Here is a 17,302-nt window from a genome sequence, read left to right as displayed (position 1 = left end):
TTGTTATTCAATTGAGCACCGAAAGGTCCGGCTTTTCATCAAGATATCATTTTGGTGAATCCACAAATCCTGTTACAATTTCATCATGACACTAATCCAGCATCATTGAGTGTAATAACTAGTCATGGTTTAGGTTTTATATACAGCCACCCCACATGTGCCTGAAAGTTATAGGTCTTGGAAATGATGGCCTTTAGCCATTGTTTGCTTATTTTCTTCTTCCCCTCCATCTGGGAGCCTTCTTTTCAGCTTAAAGAGTCCCGATGGAGTCTGTTGTGTTTGTTGCTAGATTTGCTTTTTCTAGCTCTGCACGGGAACATCAGTCACATGATTCCACCAGGTCACAATTAGCCTGCAGACTAGTACTGCAGCTCTGGCCGCTGGGGAGTTGTAGACACATGGCTCTGTTTTGTTTAATGACAGTGTGTGTAGTTGAGTCTAGAAGGAGGGAGTCCTGGTGGGCAGGCAGGTTGTCACACACCGGTTATAAGGAAACAAACTGAGCCCTGAGCTTGCATGCCATTTGAATATCTGCATGAAGCTTTGGCACTTTTTGCACTATTTTTGCAAATTCAATAGCTCAGCTCTGATCTCCCGCAGTAAAAACTATGCAAACTTCAGTTGTACCCCAATAGTTATGTTTGAGTCACAATACAGTGTGCTGCAGAGGTCATTGACAACTGATTTGTCTTTTTATCCCCTGCATGTGAGTGCAGACTGTTGTTTTTGTGTCACACTGCAGGAGGTATCCAGACTTCCATCTTGCAAACAGAGCTTCCCTGTGATCTGAGTCCTCACCAGGAAGCTGAACACTTCCATCTCTTCTTAGTGGGACTTCAGACTTTGAATTCTTGCATTATGTAAATGAGAAAGGAGTCTAGTCAATAATTCTGAGTCTGTTGTTCTGCTGCTCAGATCTAAGATTTACTCATAAGAGATCACATTTGACTGTTTTTGTTTTTTTTTACTGTTAAAATTAGCTGTTATTATGATAGGAACATGGGTAGAGAAAGCAAGCCACTATCTGCAGTTGTTTGGTGGAAAATAAGGAATGGCTTGGTTGCTCCAGGATTAAGGAAGTGCTCCCTTCCTGACAGGAAGTGTTTACAACTTGGTGACATTCCCTTTTTAACTTGACAAGTCTGTGCTCGCCCATCTGTGCAGGCTGGGTATTCTAAGCGCTGCTCGCTTGCTAAAATATAACCATGGTTAATCTTCTCGGCTGTTTGAGCAATCTAGATGTCAGAAATAGTGACAAATACTTACAGCACATAGCTGTTGCGTACTCCACTGAGAGCTCTTTGTGGTAACAGACTGCTGATACCTCTCCCCTCTTAATATAGCCTCTCTCGCCCTTCGCTATCGTGATCAGAGAGGTGGGAAGCCACGTAGCAATGGCAGTGGTATGGGACTCCACCCTGCGCGCTCGCTCTATTGTCAGTCTGGGCGACCTGCTGGGACCTCAGTGCATCCTGACCACGCAGAGGCTATCTGAGGCCACAGAGCTTCCAGCCTCAATCAAGACGTCCTCGCATCAAGATCTCTAGCATTGTTTACAGCCTGGCTGCAGCTTGTTTTTCTCCCCGCTCTGTAAATCACTCTCTCAAAACCAAAGCCTCCATCCCAGTAGATTTCCAAATGTTTCATGAAGCTCTACTTTCCTAATTGTGCTAGTTTTTATCTTATAAGCCATGATAAATAATAGCGTTTTTGCCACTGCGGTTTTGGAGCAACATCATATATCTGCAGTAAGTGTCAGCATACTTAAGTGTTTGGTGGGCAGACAATGTAAATTATTCCTCTTTTCAACCGACTGCCCCTTTCTCAAATAAAAAAACAAAACAAAATAATGCTTCTATTATACCAACTGTTAGTTGTTAACTGTAGTGATGAGGGAAATTGGTGCAGCCTGTGTTGAGGACAAATCATTTACATGGGTACATTTTATAAAATTCCAACATGCCATTGTACCACCTGAATTATTCGCGACTCTTGTGCCGCAACACTAACTGTATGTAGCAGAAACACTGCCAATAAATCTATCGCAGAGGGATGGGGGCAGAGGAAGGAAATTGGATTTTGTCAAGCGTGTCGTCAAGTACTTAATCTTGAATATCTGTCGCATATTAAGAGCACCTTCATAGGGTACAACTCACGGCCTCCTCTCCTTTCTCCACTGGAGGTCTTAAGTGGTTGTGTGGAGTGTGTTTCAATGAGGGAGGTCCTAAGGGACGACTCGGGGTGTTTTTTTTGCTTCACTGCCTTGGGTACTGAAGAAAGAAGTATTCATTCATCAGGAGAAGGCGGAAGTCAATTTAGAAATTTATTGAAAAGTAAAGCTACACATATTCCATTTAAAATTGTGAAAGCAAGAGTACTTCCTAGTGGGGTATTTTGTTTGGGTGGAATATTAAGTATAGAAAGGAGTGGACGAGCAGGTTTACACAAGTAATGTGTGGATATAGTCAGTTTTATACTACTTAATACTTTTTTATACTACTTAATGCTACCATCTTTCTGGATTGGGATGTTTTGTGTTAAATGTAGTCAAAAGTACAATATAATGTTTCTCTTCTGTAAGTGTAATTAAAGTAAGTCTCAAGGTTGAGTAGAAGTTCATAGAAGTTTTACAAAAAGAAACACAACAGGCATCGCAGCAGGTTGAAATTACAAAAGATTAACCTATCTTTAACTTTCATGGAATTAAGAATTTCTTTTTTTTACTCAAAGTGCAGTTTTGAGAAGTTCTTTGTGATTGCCTGGGAGCTGATGAGTATCAATTTGTACAGACTGAAAGTCTTGACGAAGTCTGATTTGAATGAGCGCTGTTAATGAACACTACACATCCTACTTCAGAATTGATTGAGGTCTCATCCTAAGCTTGTCTCGTGTGTGTGAGCGTGTGTGCAGTTGTGTGCCTCATGCACACACACATAACGGATGTGTCCTGCGTATGTACAGGGGGACTGTCCAGCTGCACTTAATGTGTCTTAGAAAACTGTCCTTTCAACACAAAATGGCAAATGCTGCTGTGACTCAACTATTTTATGCATTGCTGATGTTTTTCCCACTTGCCACCGAAGTGTAGTGCATGGTATCAGCGTCGTAGTTACCGCATCTGGAAGCATTCTCATGCAAACCATGATCAACAACAGGCTAAATTACTTGTGCCAAAAGAACCGGCTTCACCCCGGCTGCCGTGCGAAAGCCGCCCCACATGGGCAAGAGTGCAAAGATCTGACAAACCAACATTTAATGTGGTCTGAATCTTAAAGGGGGGTGTAATAAATAAGTCGGCAGCCAGAAGTGAGCTGTTCTTTGAACAACACAGATGTCTCTGAGGGAGATACATGTGAAACTGATGGCTGAGCACATAATTGTGCAAAGAAGGATGCTGAATCTAATCCTGAAAACATATACAGTAAAGCTTGTTGTGTATAGACTCTCTAAATCCTGAACTCGCTAATGGTAGCGGTTATGGTCGAGGAAAATGCACTTTTGCTGCTCAGTGGTAAGAAAGGAAAAATAGACGAGGTTTTTTTTTCATGAGCCTGTTTTCCAACTAATCATTGGGACATAAATGTTCTAAAGAGGTGTTGGAATGCTTTTATCTTGTTTCCTAAAGTCACTATTTGTTTTGGTTTATTCTCAAGGTTGAGTAGCATGCTTACGGACACTGAATCGCTGCTCTTGGATGAATCTCCAATTAGATTAAAAGCAAAGCAAATGAATTCACCTCGAAATAAACAGAATTTATGTTTTAACTGAAGGTAAGTGCTCCTCATTGGTATGTGGACTGCAGGAGCTTGTGACTGATTGTGAAAAAGCATCTTTATAGCAGATCTAATAATATGATTAGCTGGGTCTTCTGGTTCCTAAGTAGGCCTTTAGAAGAGGCACATAATTCTCTTTTGAGCTCACAGTAGGGATGGGAATTGATGAGATTTTATTGATACCAATGCCATTATCGATGCTGCTTATTAGTCCAATTCTTTGTCGATTCCCTTATCGATTCCTGATCAATCTTCTGTGTGGAAAAAATGCCCACACAGGTTTTCAGCATCAACGCAACTGTTTTGTCATCTGTGAGTCTGAACACAGTGTAGAAACAGAGTAGAGAAAAGGCGTGCATGCCGCAGCAGGCTTGAGCAAGTGATTCTACTCAGTGAAGGGATTGTTCACCCCCCAAGTTCCCTCAGTATGACTGCACTGCACTGCAGCGTGGCGAGCCAGTGGCCTGTCAGCTAGCCTGTTAGCCCCGGTTGGTAACAGCTGACGGTCCGCTGTCCGTTAGTTAGCTCCATTAGCTCCAGCAGCTGACTGACAGAACAGTGGCTCTCCTTGCAGCCTGGCCTGGTCACAGTACCCGGTCAGCACCGGGTGCTTCTTGGTCATTCTGGGAGTGATTTATTTGCTGTCTGGCTCCTACCGCAATGACTCCTTATTGTTGCAAGTTTCCAGAATTGTAGACGCATGAGTTTGACATCAATGTTTTGTATTGCGCAACTATCAGAAACACATGCCGGCTTCGATAAAAAGAATTGATCAGCTTGGACGCCCATGATTCCAGTGGATCGGACAATTTGGAACTGGTTCTTGACTCCCATCCTTAGCTCACAGAGGCAGAATGCTCAAGCAGCAGCTGCGTTTCTCAGGAGTCATTTCAATTAAGTTACATTAATATCAGGTCTGTATGCTGGGAAACAAACTCCTGCACTGTCTCTCCTTTACAGGCGAAGCCAGTTTTCCGTCTGCTTAATCTGTTTGGGAGATATAGAGCCCAGCAGAGCTCAGTCTTCACAAGGGGCCTTCAATGAATTGTAACCAGATTTGCGCTTGCTTCTTAGAAACATGAAAGTGTCTTATTGATAGTAACTGCATTATGTCAACAGAGAAGCTGTGATCATTTTTGCTTAAATAAATTGCCTTGAGGGAGTGTTTCTTGCCAATATGTTCCTTCGAAAAAAAAATTGTGGCCAAGTTATCTTCAGATGGCTGCGCACTGCACACACACAGCATTCATCCTGTGTTTATAGACAAAGATAAGGTGGAGGAGCTATCAGCAGAGGCACTTCAAGGAGGTGCAGCTTGCTGAGTTTGGCTTTTACATGAGTATTTGAACATTTTTCCACCCAGCAGGAGTAAACATACCGTATGCATAGCAGTGCATTCACCAGCTCTCCTGTTGAAATATAAAATAAAATAGTGCCCCCCCCCCACCTTTTGTCTTCTCTCCCCTCCCTTCCTCTCTTCTTTTATGTGGCTTTCTGTCCTTACAATAGTGGCATGTTTTCTTTTTTGTTACACTGAAGAACAAAAGAGCAATAGCAGCAAAAAAAAAAAGCCCTTTTGAAATGCCTTAATGCAATTGAGCTGCTAAGCACTGAGTTGTATTAGGTTATCAGTGGCTGAAATCCCTCGTGGCGTGAGACATAAATCACACACGTCAGTCCTCTTTCTTTTTTTTCCCCCTCCTCCCTCATTCTACAGCCCACTGACTTTTCTGGCAGACTCATAGGGGCTTCAACCTTGACACATTCAATCCTTCCTGGACCAGCCATGACATTAATATCATATTCCTGTCAGTACTCATTCAGCAGGACGGAGCCTAGTCTGTATTTTCATCAATTTATATGTTTTTGGGTGGATGGTTTATCTGGTTATTGTGTGGCGAAGCCATCAGTCTGCTGTTATATTGCCTCTGCCTCTGGTTGTTGTGGTTGTTGTTTGTATTGTTCTAAAATGCCAACACTGAACAAGAAGCTTGCTCAAAATGTAGACGAAGAAATGTGCGGCAGTCTATTTCCTAACTATTATAACAAAATTTCCAGCCATGTGCTCAAATTGCATCTAATGCAATCTTTCTAAATTTGCATTATTTCCTGATTATCTGATGGGCCAGCCATACACACTCTCTCTCCATTAAGAGTGCAGGAGGAGAATTCTAGCCCTTATTTTCCCACTTCTAATGGAATACCGGAGCCCAATCGAATTGTAATCCTAGAAGCTCTAGCATCGTTGAATATTGAGCCAAAGTGGCAGGTGCCTGTTATAGTCTCTCTCCTTCGCTAATGTTCTCCCTCTGTTCCCACTGATTTGAAGTCAGCTTCATCGCCCGAGAGCCACAGTGCATTTCAAGAAGTCTGTTGCTCTCACCGTTGTGAGTTGCCAGAGCTCTGGCAGGTGTAAGACATGGCCAACCTGGGATCTGGGCTGTGGAATGAAAGTAATTGAGTGAGCACTCTCTCTCTATGCTGCAGACCAGTGAAGGACCAAGCTACCACGGGAACATGGCCTAAGCCTGTGAGGTGGCTATGTGAGATTCATATAGGCTTACATCACAGCTTAGCAAAGACCTGATATATTGAGGCACTGCAGTCTTGTGCTGAGGGGGGAATTTTACTTTCATGACAAGTGTGGCTTGGCTGCAGTCCTGACACACCCTGGCATGCCACAAGGCAGATGGTGAGTCCCCAGGCGCACCACCACTCTCTAGCACCCCTTATCCTCACAACACCATGCTCCTCCTGCTGTCGAGTAGTCATTAGTGTACTGGGACAGGAAGGACACATTGGAACAATTTGGAAATATTCACCACCTCCTCCACCCAAACATGAACTAGCCTGCTGGGGCAGGGAGATGGTGCCTTAAAGAGGCTGTTGATCTAAATAGTCGATGGCTCAAATCCCCCAGATGCCCAGGAAGGCTTTGTGTAGACTAAAATTAATAACATTGTTGCCTGCCAGCGGGCAACAAAAGACTACTGGAAAGGTAGGAATACGACACCGCATTGAGCTGATAATGACCATACGGCAAGGTTCACAATAGATACTGTACATCTCAAAAAACTTATCTTAGTTATCTACGCTTCTGCTATGTTGTTGAGACATTTTGTAACATGTTTGCCCAATAATTCAAAATGAAAGTGAAATAGCAAGAGGCAGCTTTGTTCTTCTTTTTGTTTCATTTTTGTTTAACTGTAGGCAGGGTGGAAACTGGTTTGTCATCAGCTTCATTTGCTTTTAGTGGGAAAGGAAAGTTGAGTGTCCCTCAACTGACATGAATAAGAATATCCCCAGGTGCTTAAAAGAGCTTTTACTGCTTAGCTCAGTGCTAAATATATGCCTGTAAAGCATATGTGGAAACAGGGGCCATAATTAGGATGTTCACAATGTTAACAGCTGTAGATGTATTCCTCAAACCAGACAAACAGAATTTGAGAAACAGTGTAGTTTTTAATTGCATCTTATCTTGACATATAATAATTTGATGGTAAAATTATGAAAAAAAAGGTATTCTAAATACTGGCTCAGCCTCTGCAGAGGTTATTTTAAAAGAACAGATTCCTGTTTTGCTTTCACAGTAGTGGCAGGTCTATTAGACTTGGCTGAGTCTGATTTTGATTGTGTGGGAGGGTAAAAAGGTACTGAAACACATACATTACAGTCAAAGTGAAGTGTTTTTGCTTGTCTGCCATTAACTCACGCTGCTTTAGACATTACTGTATCAAACTGAAATTTCCAAGCCTAAAGATGAAACACCACTAATGTGTATCAGGCCCAAGCTAAGGGCCAAGCAAAGTCTAGTGTCTAAAGTCTTTAATCCAAGATTACCCATTATTGCATTTAATCCCAAGACATCATTATGTCTGAAGCTATCAGGAGTTTTCATCACATGCTGTACCCCGCCCTTTATTTGTCCTACATTATGTCAACAGGAAAGGCAAAGATGATGTCATGCATTTGGTGTGGCTCCACACATAACTCAGTAATTGATTGCCATTATTTCCTGAAACATGCCCAAACATCCTTTTGGCTCATGATGGTGCATGAAGTGGTAAGGTGGTAGAAATTCAAGGTGTGAGCTCTGCTACAGTAAAACCTTGATAATATCTTTGCTTGCATGCAGGCATAAACAGCTGTAACCTGAAGCTGGGGAAATTTGCCTTGAGTGTCCTGGCACTTAAACCCAGTTGCGTGATACAGCTGCTGTCAGTCTAGAGAATAGAAGACTGTATTTATGAAGTTCACAGGTGTGAATCTATTTGAACTGTATGAATATGAGGCAATGTAATGTTATGCTGAGGAGAATGCAAATTGCAGCATTTAAAGGGTTTTGTCACATTTGTGGGATATGGTCTCTAACCTCGAGCCACTGTGCTGCAGTATGCGGACCACAGTCAGATGGGCATTTAGGTGATTCATTGTTGTTTTAGTGAGGCTTGCTTATTCTTAGGTTTGGGCTGTGTTTGCAGTGAGTGTATCTGAGGTGGGTTTGGCACACGTTATGATTACTGATGGCTAAGTTTCCAGGCAACAAGGTATGAGATGGTAATGACAATGTGGCTGTGATGAATAATTTGCAGAGATTTGGGGTCTCTGAGGCTGCAAAGTTGTTGCTTATTCGAATGGTTGAATTTTTAATTAAACTTGTGAGTGAAATATGTATATTTTTTCGTAGCACAAAAACAAACCAGGACAATGTTTGTACTGGAATCCCCCCCCTGCTTGAATTCACAGAAGCAAAAAACATTTGAGGAACCCATAATTATGCTGCAGCAGAAAAAAGTCCTAGTTATTTTCCCCAAAACAGATGGAGAGGGAATATTGAAGAAGGCGGATTTAACATACAGTAGCTGCTCTGAAACACATCCGCAGTACTTACTTCCTTTGCTATTATTGCTTAATCCACGTATAGTGGTGTTGATCTGTTCAGGAATATACCTGCCAGCATTTCTCTTGTCACTAAGCAGCTTATAAATTATCCCCAGTGAACTTCCTAGCATTTAACACTTGCAAACTTTTCAAGATATTTTTTTTTAATTTATGACTGCGTTAAATGACACTTGACCCCAATCAATACTGTAAAAATGTCAGTGTTTTCCCAGCTGAAGAGTAATCTCAAAGTTAGACGGTTGTATATTTTACTTGCTCCCCTGAGGCTTGACAGGTGTGTATGTGTGTCCTTGGCACCCTCACCTGCATATTGAGATTGCTTTTGGGAAGTGTGTTCTCTCTGCGGCAGAAACGGGCAGTGGTTGTTCTGAAAGAAAGCTGGCAAAGTTGCGGAGGCACAGCACGGCAGGCATGAGGCTCGGTCCACCTCCAGTGTGCCCCGCCCGGCCCTATCCACCAGATGAGTGATGAGCTTGCTTATAATGAGACCAAATCCCTTTCTGTTACACATGACTCATAGGGAGTAGTGCCAGTCATGCACACTGTTACATGCTCACTTAGGTGTAGGCACAAGTGTTTCCTTATTTGTTTGAAACCCCTTTCCGAGTTATGGAGTGTGCGGTGCCCTACTCGTCTGGCCTGTGTGCCCACTGATTGGCAGGACTAGACTGTCAGGAGCCTCAACAGAGAAAAAGTCCCATTTCCTAACAGCTGGCCCAAACCAGTGCAGTCACACACAATAATTAGATCCAATGTCCAAGAGGGCAGACCGCTCAGATGGGAGTTTATATCCTTTCATAGGGTAGATCTTTACTTTTGAAGTGGTGACCTGGTTGAAGAAGCAAACATGTCAAGGAAACAAATATCCCCCCCCAAGGCACTATAGATGCGGACAGTTGCTCCCTTCCCTAAAGGTTTGAGCTGTATTTCTGGGTCTCAAGATGTCCACTTAATTGCCATCTACTGCACAAAATGCTCAGCAAAAAGAGCAAGACTGCAATTAGCCGTGGCTCACTGCCAGCTCGGCATAAATCTGCCAAATTGTTTCTCTTAAGAAAGTTGAGCAGTTGTGGTCTTCTCCTCTACTTTTGAAATGTAGGCCTGTCACTGGGCTATCATATAATTAGGCACACCAGCAGTAGCGGAGAACGTGCTGTAAGGCTAAAGCTGAGGCATTGTGGTGGTGTGCTGAGGCATACAGAGGTGGGGTGTTATTTATGTGTTTCTCCCTTTATCTTCGGGCCTGCCTCAGTGGATATCACTTGGTCCTGTCCTGGGCCACAGCGGTATCTGTCATGCAGCTCTACTGACACCTACCCATGTTGTAGTGCTCAACAGAGCAGCAAAATTAATTCCCCTTTTGCTGTTTCCCTTCCCCCCCCCCCCCCTCTTGTCCGTCTCACCTTTCCTTGTTTTTTATTTTATTTTTTTCTCTTGCAGCTCATTATCCTCGAAGACTATGCGGACCCTTTCGATGCTGAGCAGGCTGGCGGCACTCAGACCAGCACGGAGAAAGTGACAACCGAGAATGATGGCTACATGGAGCCATATGAGGCCCAGAAGATGATGGCAGGTATAGATCAACCCTTTCTGTCCCCGTCTTGCTCGTCAGTTTTCTAAAATGCCTATTTTGTGTCACCTAGCTGCCTCTATCTAGTAATGTATCTGTGTCTTTGCTATGACTTCATATTGTATGTCTTAGCATAGTATAAATTATTATGTAGTGTGATTTGGCCATATGTTTCCAAGCTGGGAGTTACTGAAGAGGCTCATATGGCTCAGTGCTGCTTTACATGACAAGTGCAGCAGAGCAGAAATTAAATGTGTTTCATCAAGGATGTGAAAACATTTTCAAAAGCAAAGACCCCTTTGACCCCAGAAATCATACTGGCCCCATAAGTGATTTTAAAACCACACCTCAGAGGAATAGGACCAATAAAGGGAGAGGTGTTTTTAAAAATGTTTTTTCCGCTGAACTGCGTGCACGTGGAGACGGCCACTTGCTGGGATTTCCAGGAAGACAGTTTTTTTTTTTTTTTTTTTCTTTTTCTTGAGACAACAATAGCTGTGTGCTAACATAAGAATTCAGCTGAACCACATTCTCCACACAGCTTTGTCAGAGCGTACATTCACTGTGTGGCTTAGTGAGCACAGCAATGACAAAGAACAAAGAATGTGCATAAAGAAGCGAGAAAAAATGAAACGTGAGGAAAACAAAACATGTGGCAGCTGTTTTCCTGTCCTAAACGGACCTTAGTACCTAAGAGAGGAATGTTACAGAAATATTCGTGAGAATGTCAGACCTCAAGTGGATGTTTCTGGAAATTGGATGACTGCAAGATATCAGTATTTAGGCCTTGATATACTGACACAGTCATATCATCTACCATAAACTGGTACCTCTCACTTTATACACACACATACACATGCACTCCTACAGTATTGCTCCCACAAAGGCAGGACATGAATGTCTCTGTCCCTCCTCAGCAATTTTCTCTTAATGGGCCTCCAGACAATCTCTTGTTTTCATCTGTCTTACTGGTTTGACCTCTGGCCCAGTCATTGCCTCAGCTGAGTACAAAAACTCAAGATTTATCGCCTCTCTCAGGTGGAGGAAGCTGTAAAGGAAAAAAAAAAAATCGGAGCAAGGCTTTTGTGGTATCACTTGAATCTTTTGTTCCAAGTTTTTTCTCTGCTTTTTAAATTTACCTAGACGCGGTTCTACGTTTGGCTCTATTGACAATATAAGCTACATTGGCAGCAGTTGTTTGTCTGTTCTGATAAGTCCTCAGTCTTTTTTTGTTCTTTCTGGTTGCTCCTGTCTTTGAAACATCAGGTGGTGTTTTTTTTTTAGGCTCCTTGCTTTTATCCATCATATCTATTGATTGCCAATTCTTCTGTTCTTTTTTCACTGTTTTGACTGAGCTGCTTGTGTGTCTCTTCAGCTCTACTGTCATCTTTTTAATATTAATATTCCCGAGTGATGGATAGATGGTTCCATATTTCTGAGTCAAATAATACTTCATTCAAACATACAGGCACACAGGAGAAAATTAACAATGTTTCATATCTTTTAATCTGCAAGCGGGGTGATCATGTATCCACATAATTATACCATCAAATGTCTAAAAGGGGCAACTCAGACTGGCCGTACTGATGACAATGGGCTGTAAGTGACATTAATCATAATTATAGCCAGTGTACTCTGGGATTTTGTAAGATTGGATGCCTTGTGAAAAATTTAAAGGTTAAGTGACTATATCAAATACCCAGATTTGATGTTTTACTGGTGCATTATTGTTCGCACAGTATACAGAACCCGTCAAAAGTTTTCTTGTTCAAGTGAATGGGAAGTTGTGTCCAAACTTTTGACTGGTACTGTCTGTGCTTTTCATTTAACATGTAGGGTAGAAACACTGGTCCACATCCCCACTAATATGCTGCCCAGTACACCTCAACAGTTTAATGAGAGGCAAGAGCTGCTCTTTCTGTCAAATGTGCAAGGCCAGTGTTAGCAAGCTAGTTCTGTGCACAAATACATCAATATACTGACTGTGGCTTTAGAGTAATTCCTGCCTGCATCTCTCATTTTGACAGTACATTGGTCAAGCAGAACTGCATACTCAGATTTTAGTTGGCTGAAAAGGAAAGAGAGGAACAGTCGCATGGGCCGCTGCGCTGTCGCCAAGAAAGCACCTAACCACTCATGTGAAGCTAGAGGCGTGCATCTTGCTCTCCGTCTCATTCTGTCACTATTTCTGTCTCTCATCTTTTTTTCTCTTCCACTCAGCAGGCAGCCCGTGCTGTTAACAATACTCGAGTTTCCTTCAGCTCTCAGACTGTTGGCTGTAGATAGCCTCGTCTTTTCTCAGCACTTGCTTTCACAGATGGATGCAGATGGACACCAAACTCCGAACATGCTAACACAACAGAAACTTCTCTATTTACGGCTGTCAAAGCAAGTTTTTAATTTACCACTTGTCAAATTTATATCATCTATAAAACAGTTAGTCTGTCTCCTCATAAAACAGACTTTCGCTTGCTCAACTTGTAAAATTCAAAGGTGTGCAAAAAGATAGCTTCTTATGTGAAGTGTTTCCAATTAATTCCAAGAAGCAGACTGAAAATAAATCTCCACTGTTTTACTGCGCCATCACACTGACAACTTTAGGTTTCAAGTTTCAGCACATGTTATAGCAGTGTGCTGATAAAGGCTTTTTCTCCCAGTCAATCAAGATCATTTAATATTGAGTATCTGCAGATACTCATATTTATAGTTTTCTGCATTAGGGACCTTGATATCAGTCTTGCATAACAACTTGTGAAATCCCTATCTGTTGCCATGCTTCCTGATATGCTGAATAACTTGGAACTGAGCACCTCATAATAGCCAACTGTGTCTGAAGTTCTCTTCAAGACCAATTATTGTTACCATTTCTTTACACATTCTATAAACGATAAACTGAGTTTATCTTGAGTTTATCTTAAGTCTTGATAAAAATCCCATTCACATGAGGTATTTTATGACAATTAGAGAAAAAGTTTTATCACTGTAAAAGGTATTCGTGTGATGGATCATGAATGTGTCAGAGCCTTTGTCAGGTCCTGCTTTTTTTTTATCAGCACAGCAGACTGTAACTTGTCAGTTCAGTTGCTCTGACACCTTGTGAGACACATAACCAGTATTCACATGATTTGGAGTGGATTACCTTATATTTTTGAATCCAAAGAAATTTCCAAACCTTATGGTCAAATAGCTGAAGGTGTACAATAATATAGCAGCTGATACAGGTGCTTTCTGTACAGGTCTGTGATATCATCATAAGCATTAAGTATGAGGTCACTCAGTCTGTATCCTCATGCTGATTAGAAAAGGTATCTGATATTTACATTGCAAGCAGTGGACTTAAGACTAAAGATTCCAACTTAGATGCAAGAAGTCTCCGGCCCCATTCACATTAAACAGCACAAAGGGACCAGTATCTTAAAGCTCTGCATAATGAAGTCACATGTTTAGTATCAAGTTAACCTCAAAAGAAACTAGATGTGTTGTTTTCAAGATACAATTATAATTCCTTGATTACACAACATTGACACCTTAAACACACAAACACATACGCTCAACCACATGGTGGGAGGTGTGGCATGTAAGGCCCGAGGCGAAAATTGCCACAGGCGTTTACATAACACTCACTCCTGCTGTTTGTATGTGTGCGTTCGCCGACGCGCACGCCACCGTGCATGTGTACGTGACTTTGTGTGTGTGTGTGTGTTTGAGCTGAATGGGCTGGCACTCATGCTTGTGTTCTCTCTCCCAAGAGCCATCCTTAGTGAGGTTGAGCCGGTTGATTTATGGGCCTGCTGGAGGGGCATGTCATGACTTCCTCAACCTGAAAAGCCGGCCCCACCCACCCATAAGCTGCTCCACACTGGCTGCAGGCCGGGGCTTACTGCACCACCTGCAGTTATGTGAAGACATGTGCGCACCCTCTTTATCTTTAAAACCTTTCCTGCGTGTGTACATGTGTATGTTTCCCAGAGTGCCTCGAATGTTTGTCATGTCTACACGCGTCAGCTATTGCATGTGCTATCTTTGCTATCCGTGCGTGTCTGTTGAATGTGTGTGTGTAAGCTCGGGAGAGGACGGTTTTCTCCCTCATTGTCAGCTGATGTTCTGGCATGTCGAGTTACTTTTTATAAGGTGTGTATCTTATGTTGTCATACTTATTTTACATGTGTGCAAGCTTATGACACATTTCACACTTGAACAGAATCTGTCTCTCTGTATCTTTCTGACTCTCTCATGCATGTAAACACACACATGTATGTTCACAGTGAACCCTACACAAACACACACACCTCCTCAGCTGTCTGCATGGCCATTCCTGGCATACCCCAACGCAAGCAGCACCTAAGTAATCACAGGAGGAGCTGTCGGAAGAAAAGCTAGAATCAACTTTTGCGATGTTACTTTATCTGCTCCACTTGACTCCGTTCCCTCCTACATTGTTGTAGCTGTTGAGACTTGTTACACTGACAAGTACAAGGGGCGGGGCTAGTACTGCTGGGCAGTGTGCGTCAAGTCATTTCTCAATGAACGCACACTCACACTCATACTCATACTCCCCAGTCAGCCAGGCAGACGACCATGTGAGAGTTTTCCCACAGTGCAGAGGAGGCCTGTTGTGCAAACAGCTTGCATGACTGAGCTCTCTCGAACAAACACACTCCAGTCCAGTCTGCTTTCTAGGCCTCAAGCACGCCCACAGTACCTAAAGTGTGTATGTGTGTGTGTGTGCACTGGGGGGTATAAGACAAAAATAACCCCTCCGGTGTGAAATACTTTATGCCAGTGGTGAATTTATTACACGCTGTGTCAAAGTTGTAACCTCAATTTGTCCTCATCCCATCTTTCAGATCATGCTCATTCATTTAGTGGCAGGAGAGTTGTGCAACAGGCCATGATGCCTGGAGGGAAAAACCTTGATGTTTTCCATAATGGCTGATTCATGGTAGATGGGTGTTCGCTATTTCTCTCTCCTTGTCTGAGAAATGTGCTGGGAAATGTCTCCCGGCACTGGCACCTCCTGCACCACACTCCCAATGATGTGGAGACTAGCATCCAGTGCCAAAGAGATGAGTCATTAGCAATGGAGTTGATTATTTCTATTACTCATGATAGTGTGGCACTAAGCCCCCTGTTGGCTCTACAATATAAATGCCAGGAACATTACCAGTTTGAAAATGGCCTGGGTGGGTGAGAAACTATGGACAGAGGTTGGGACAGTATGAGAGGGACAAAGAGGTAGGAAGAAGAGGAGAGTGAAAGAGAAGACTGAAATAGAAAAACTGATGAAAGACTGAGATATAAACAGAAAAGTAAAGAGAGTGACAGCAGAGAAATCTAGATGCACCGACAGTGGGAACAAATTTATATTACAGCACCTGTGGGTGAGTTTATGGGGACAATTTAAGAGAGAAGAATGGAGGCATGGTGTGCTGAATGGTTTCCATCTCCTCCTCACTCACTCACAAGAGTGAAAACTCACCCCAGGCGATGGCAGGTACATGTGGCAGCACATTTCTTGGCCTGTAACCCTGCTTTTATTGCCCCGAGCTGTAACTTAAGGAATATCCGGAGCATGTACCGACAATGGCACTTCTCGAAGGTGATTTTTTTTCTTTTTCAAGTCTGTGCCATTAGTATGGGAATTTGAGTTTAGTGTTGGTATGCATGTAATAATTCTGCAGTTATCCTCTCACCTCTGGTTTTTTCTTTTCTTTTCTTTCACATTTGTCTTGATATGTTTGATGGATTACCTCAGAAACACATTTACCACCGCTGATTATAGGCAACTACAAATAAGCAGGACTGCATGGCCAGTAGCTGAAAACTGGACAGGGAAGTGAATAATTAACACCCCCCTCCTTCCTCTCACTCCTCACAACAACTATTGTTTCAGGGTATTTGGGCCATGCAATCAACTCACAGCTGTTCTTTTTAGCGGCTCAAATGATTCAAAACTGTAATCTTTACTATGAATTAGACCACATTTTCATTAACTATCTACTGGCACGACTGGGGACTGGTGACATCCAGGTGGTTCCTTAAACAATGACATTCTAAGACAATACTCACATCACAGAATTAATATAAACATAAAAACATCATACAGTGAATCAGCAGAATAAATTAAGTATTCATTATGATATTGCAAAAAGCTGTGAGGTCTCATATTGACGCCATGAGATGAGCATAAAATGTGGGAGAAATATTTAAAAGGAAACAGTTTTTGAAGTTTATCAAGGGCAGAGTCTTCTGAATGGCTGACTTCACAGCTCACTACCTGTTTGTCGCTGACAAACATGACCAGGCATCCAAAACTAAAATCACATCTAAAATAAAGAAAACCACAAACCTAAAAGTATCATTTATAGTAGTAGTAGTAGCACCTTTCACAGAAATAAAATTCACAAAGTGCTTCACAGGAATAAAAGTTAAAATCAAGACCATAAAAACATATTATTATACTGAAGACAGTAATGAAGAGGCTGTAAGCTGTCAGATGACCAAGCAGCTACATAAGTTCTGTCTTCACAGTGGGAGCCATATTGTATTTGGGCCATATTCAAGATTTGTCGATATACACTTCTTGAGTGATGATGGCTGTTGTTTCCTCAGCTGAGTGATGACAAAAACAGTCTACAAGAACATTTGGTTCCTGCTGCAGGGTTAGGTAAGTTATGGCCACAAAGGTACAGCAATAATTTCTCATGACATAACACACCCCACACAGCAAGTTATTATTGATAATGTTAGCTTGAAAAAAGAAGGACGTTTGGTTTCTGATACAGGCCTCTACTAATAGCTAAGTTATGTACTGCAGCTACAGTAATCTTTTTTTTAAGATTTTCTGTTGCCTGCTGGGTGTTCACTTTTTGCTGGGTGTTCACTTTTTAGCAGAAAACAGTGAAACAGTCTACTGTTCCACCCTGCTCCCTGACTAGTCATTACATCCACACCCCATTCAGTGGTTGCCAGAGTTTTTCAGGAGTGAGCTACCCACTTATGTCACATCTACATGATCCCATGAGAAATGACTGACAGTTATTACACACTGATCTGA

The 17,302-nt window shown here is 42.3% G+C and overlaps 1 protein-coding gene across 4 annotated transcripts in view; it reads left to right on the top strand.

Annotated features, from left to right (window-relative positions):
* zgc:158464 (uncharacterized protein LOC791139 homolog) overlaps window positions 1-17,302 on the top strand; it is a 95,098-nt gene that overhangs the window by 6,836 nt on the left and 70,960 nt on the right. For all 4 annotated transcript variants that reach the window (XM_067594235.1, XM_067594226.1, XM_067594252.1 and 1 more), the window contains exon 2: window positions 10,116-10,248. In XM_067594235.1, coding sequence (XP_067450336.1) covers window positions 10,116-10,248 — 133 coding nt within the window. The remainder of the gene's footprint in view (window positions 1-10,115; window positions 10,249-17,302) is intronic.

The sequence above is a fragment of the Thunnus thynnus genome, chromosome 1 (genome assembly GCF_963924715.1).
Source record: "Thunnus thynnus chromosome 1, fThuThy2.1, whole genome shotgun sequence".
Lineage (NCBI taxonomy): Eukaryota > Metazoa > Chordata > Actinopteri > Scombriformes > Scombridae > Thunnus > Thunnus thynnus.
Note: the sequence above shows the minus strand (reverse complement) of the source record. Positions and strands in the feature narration are given on the sequence as shown.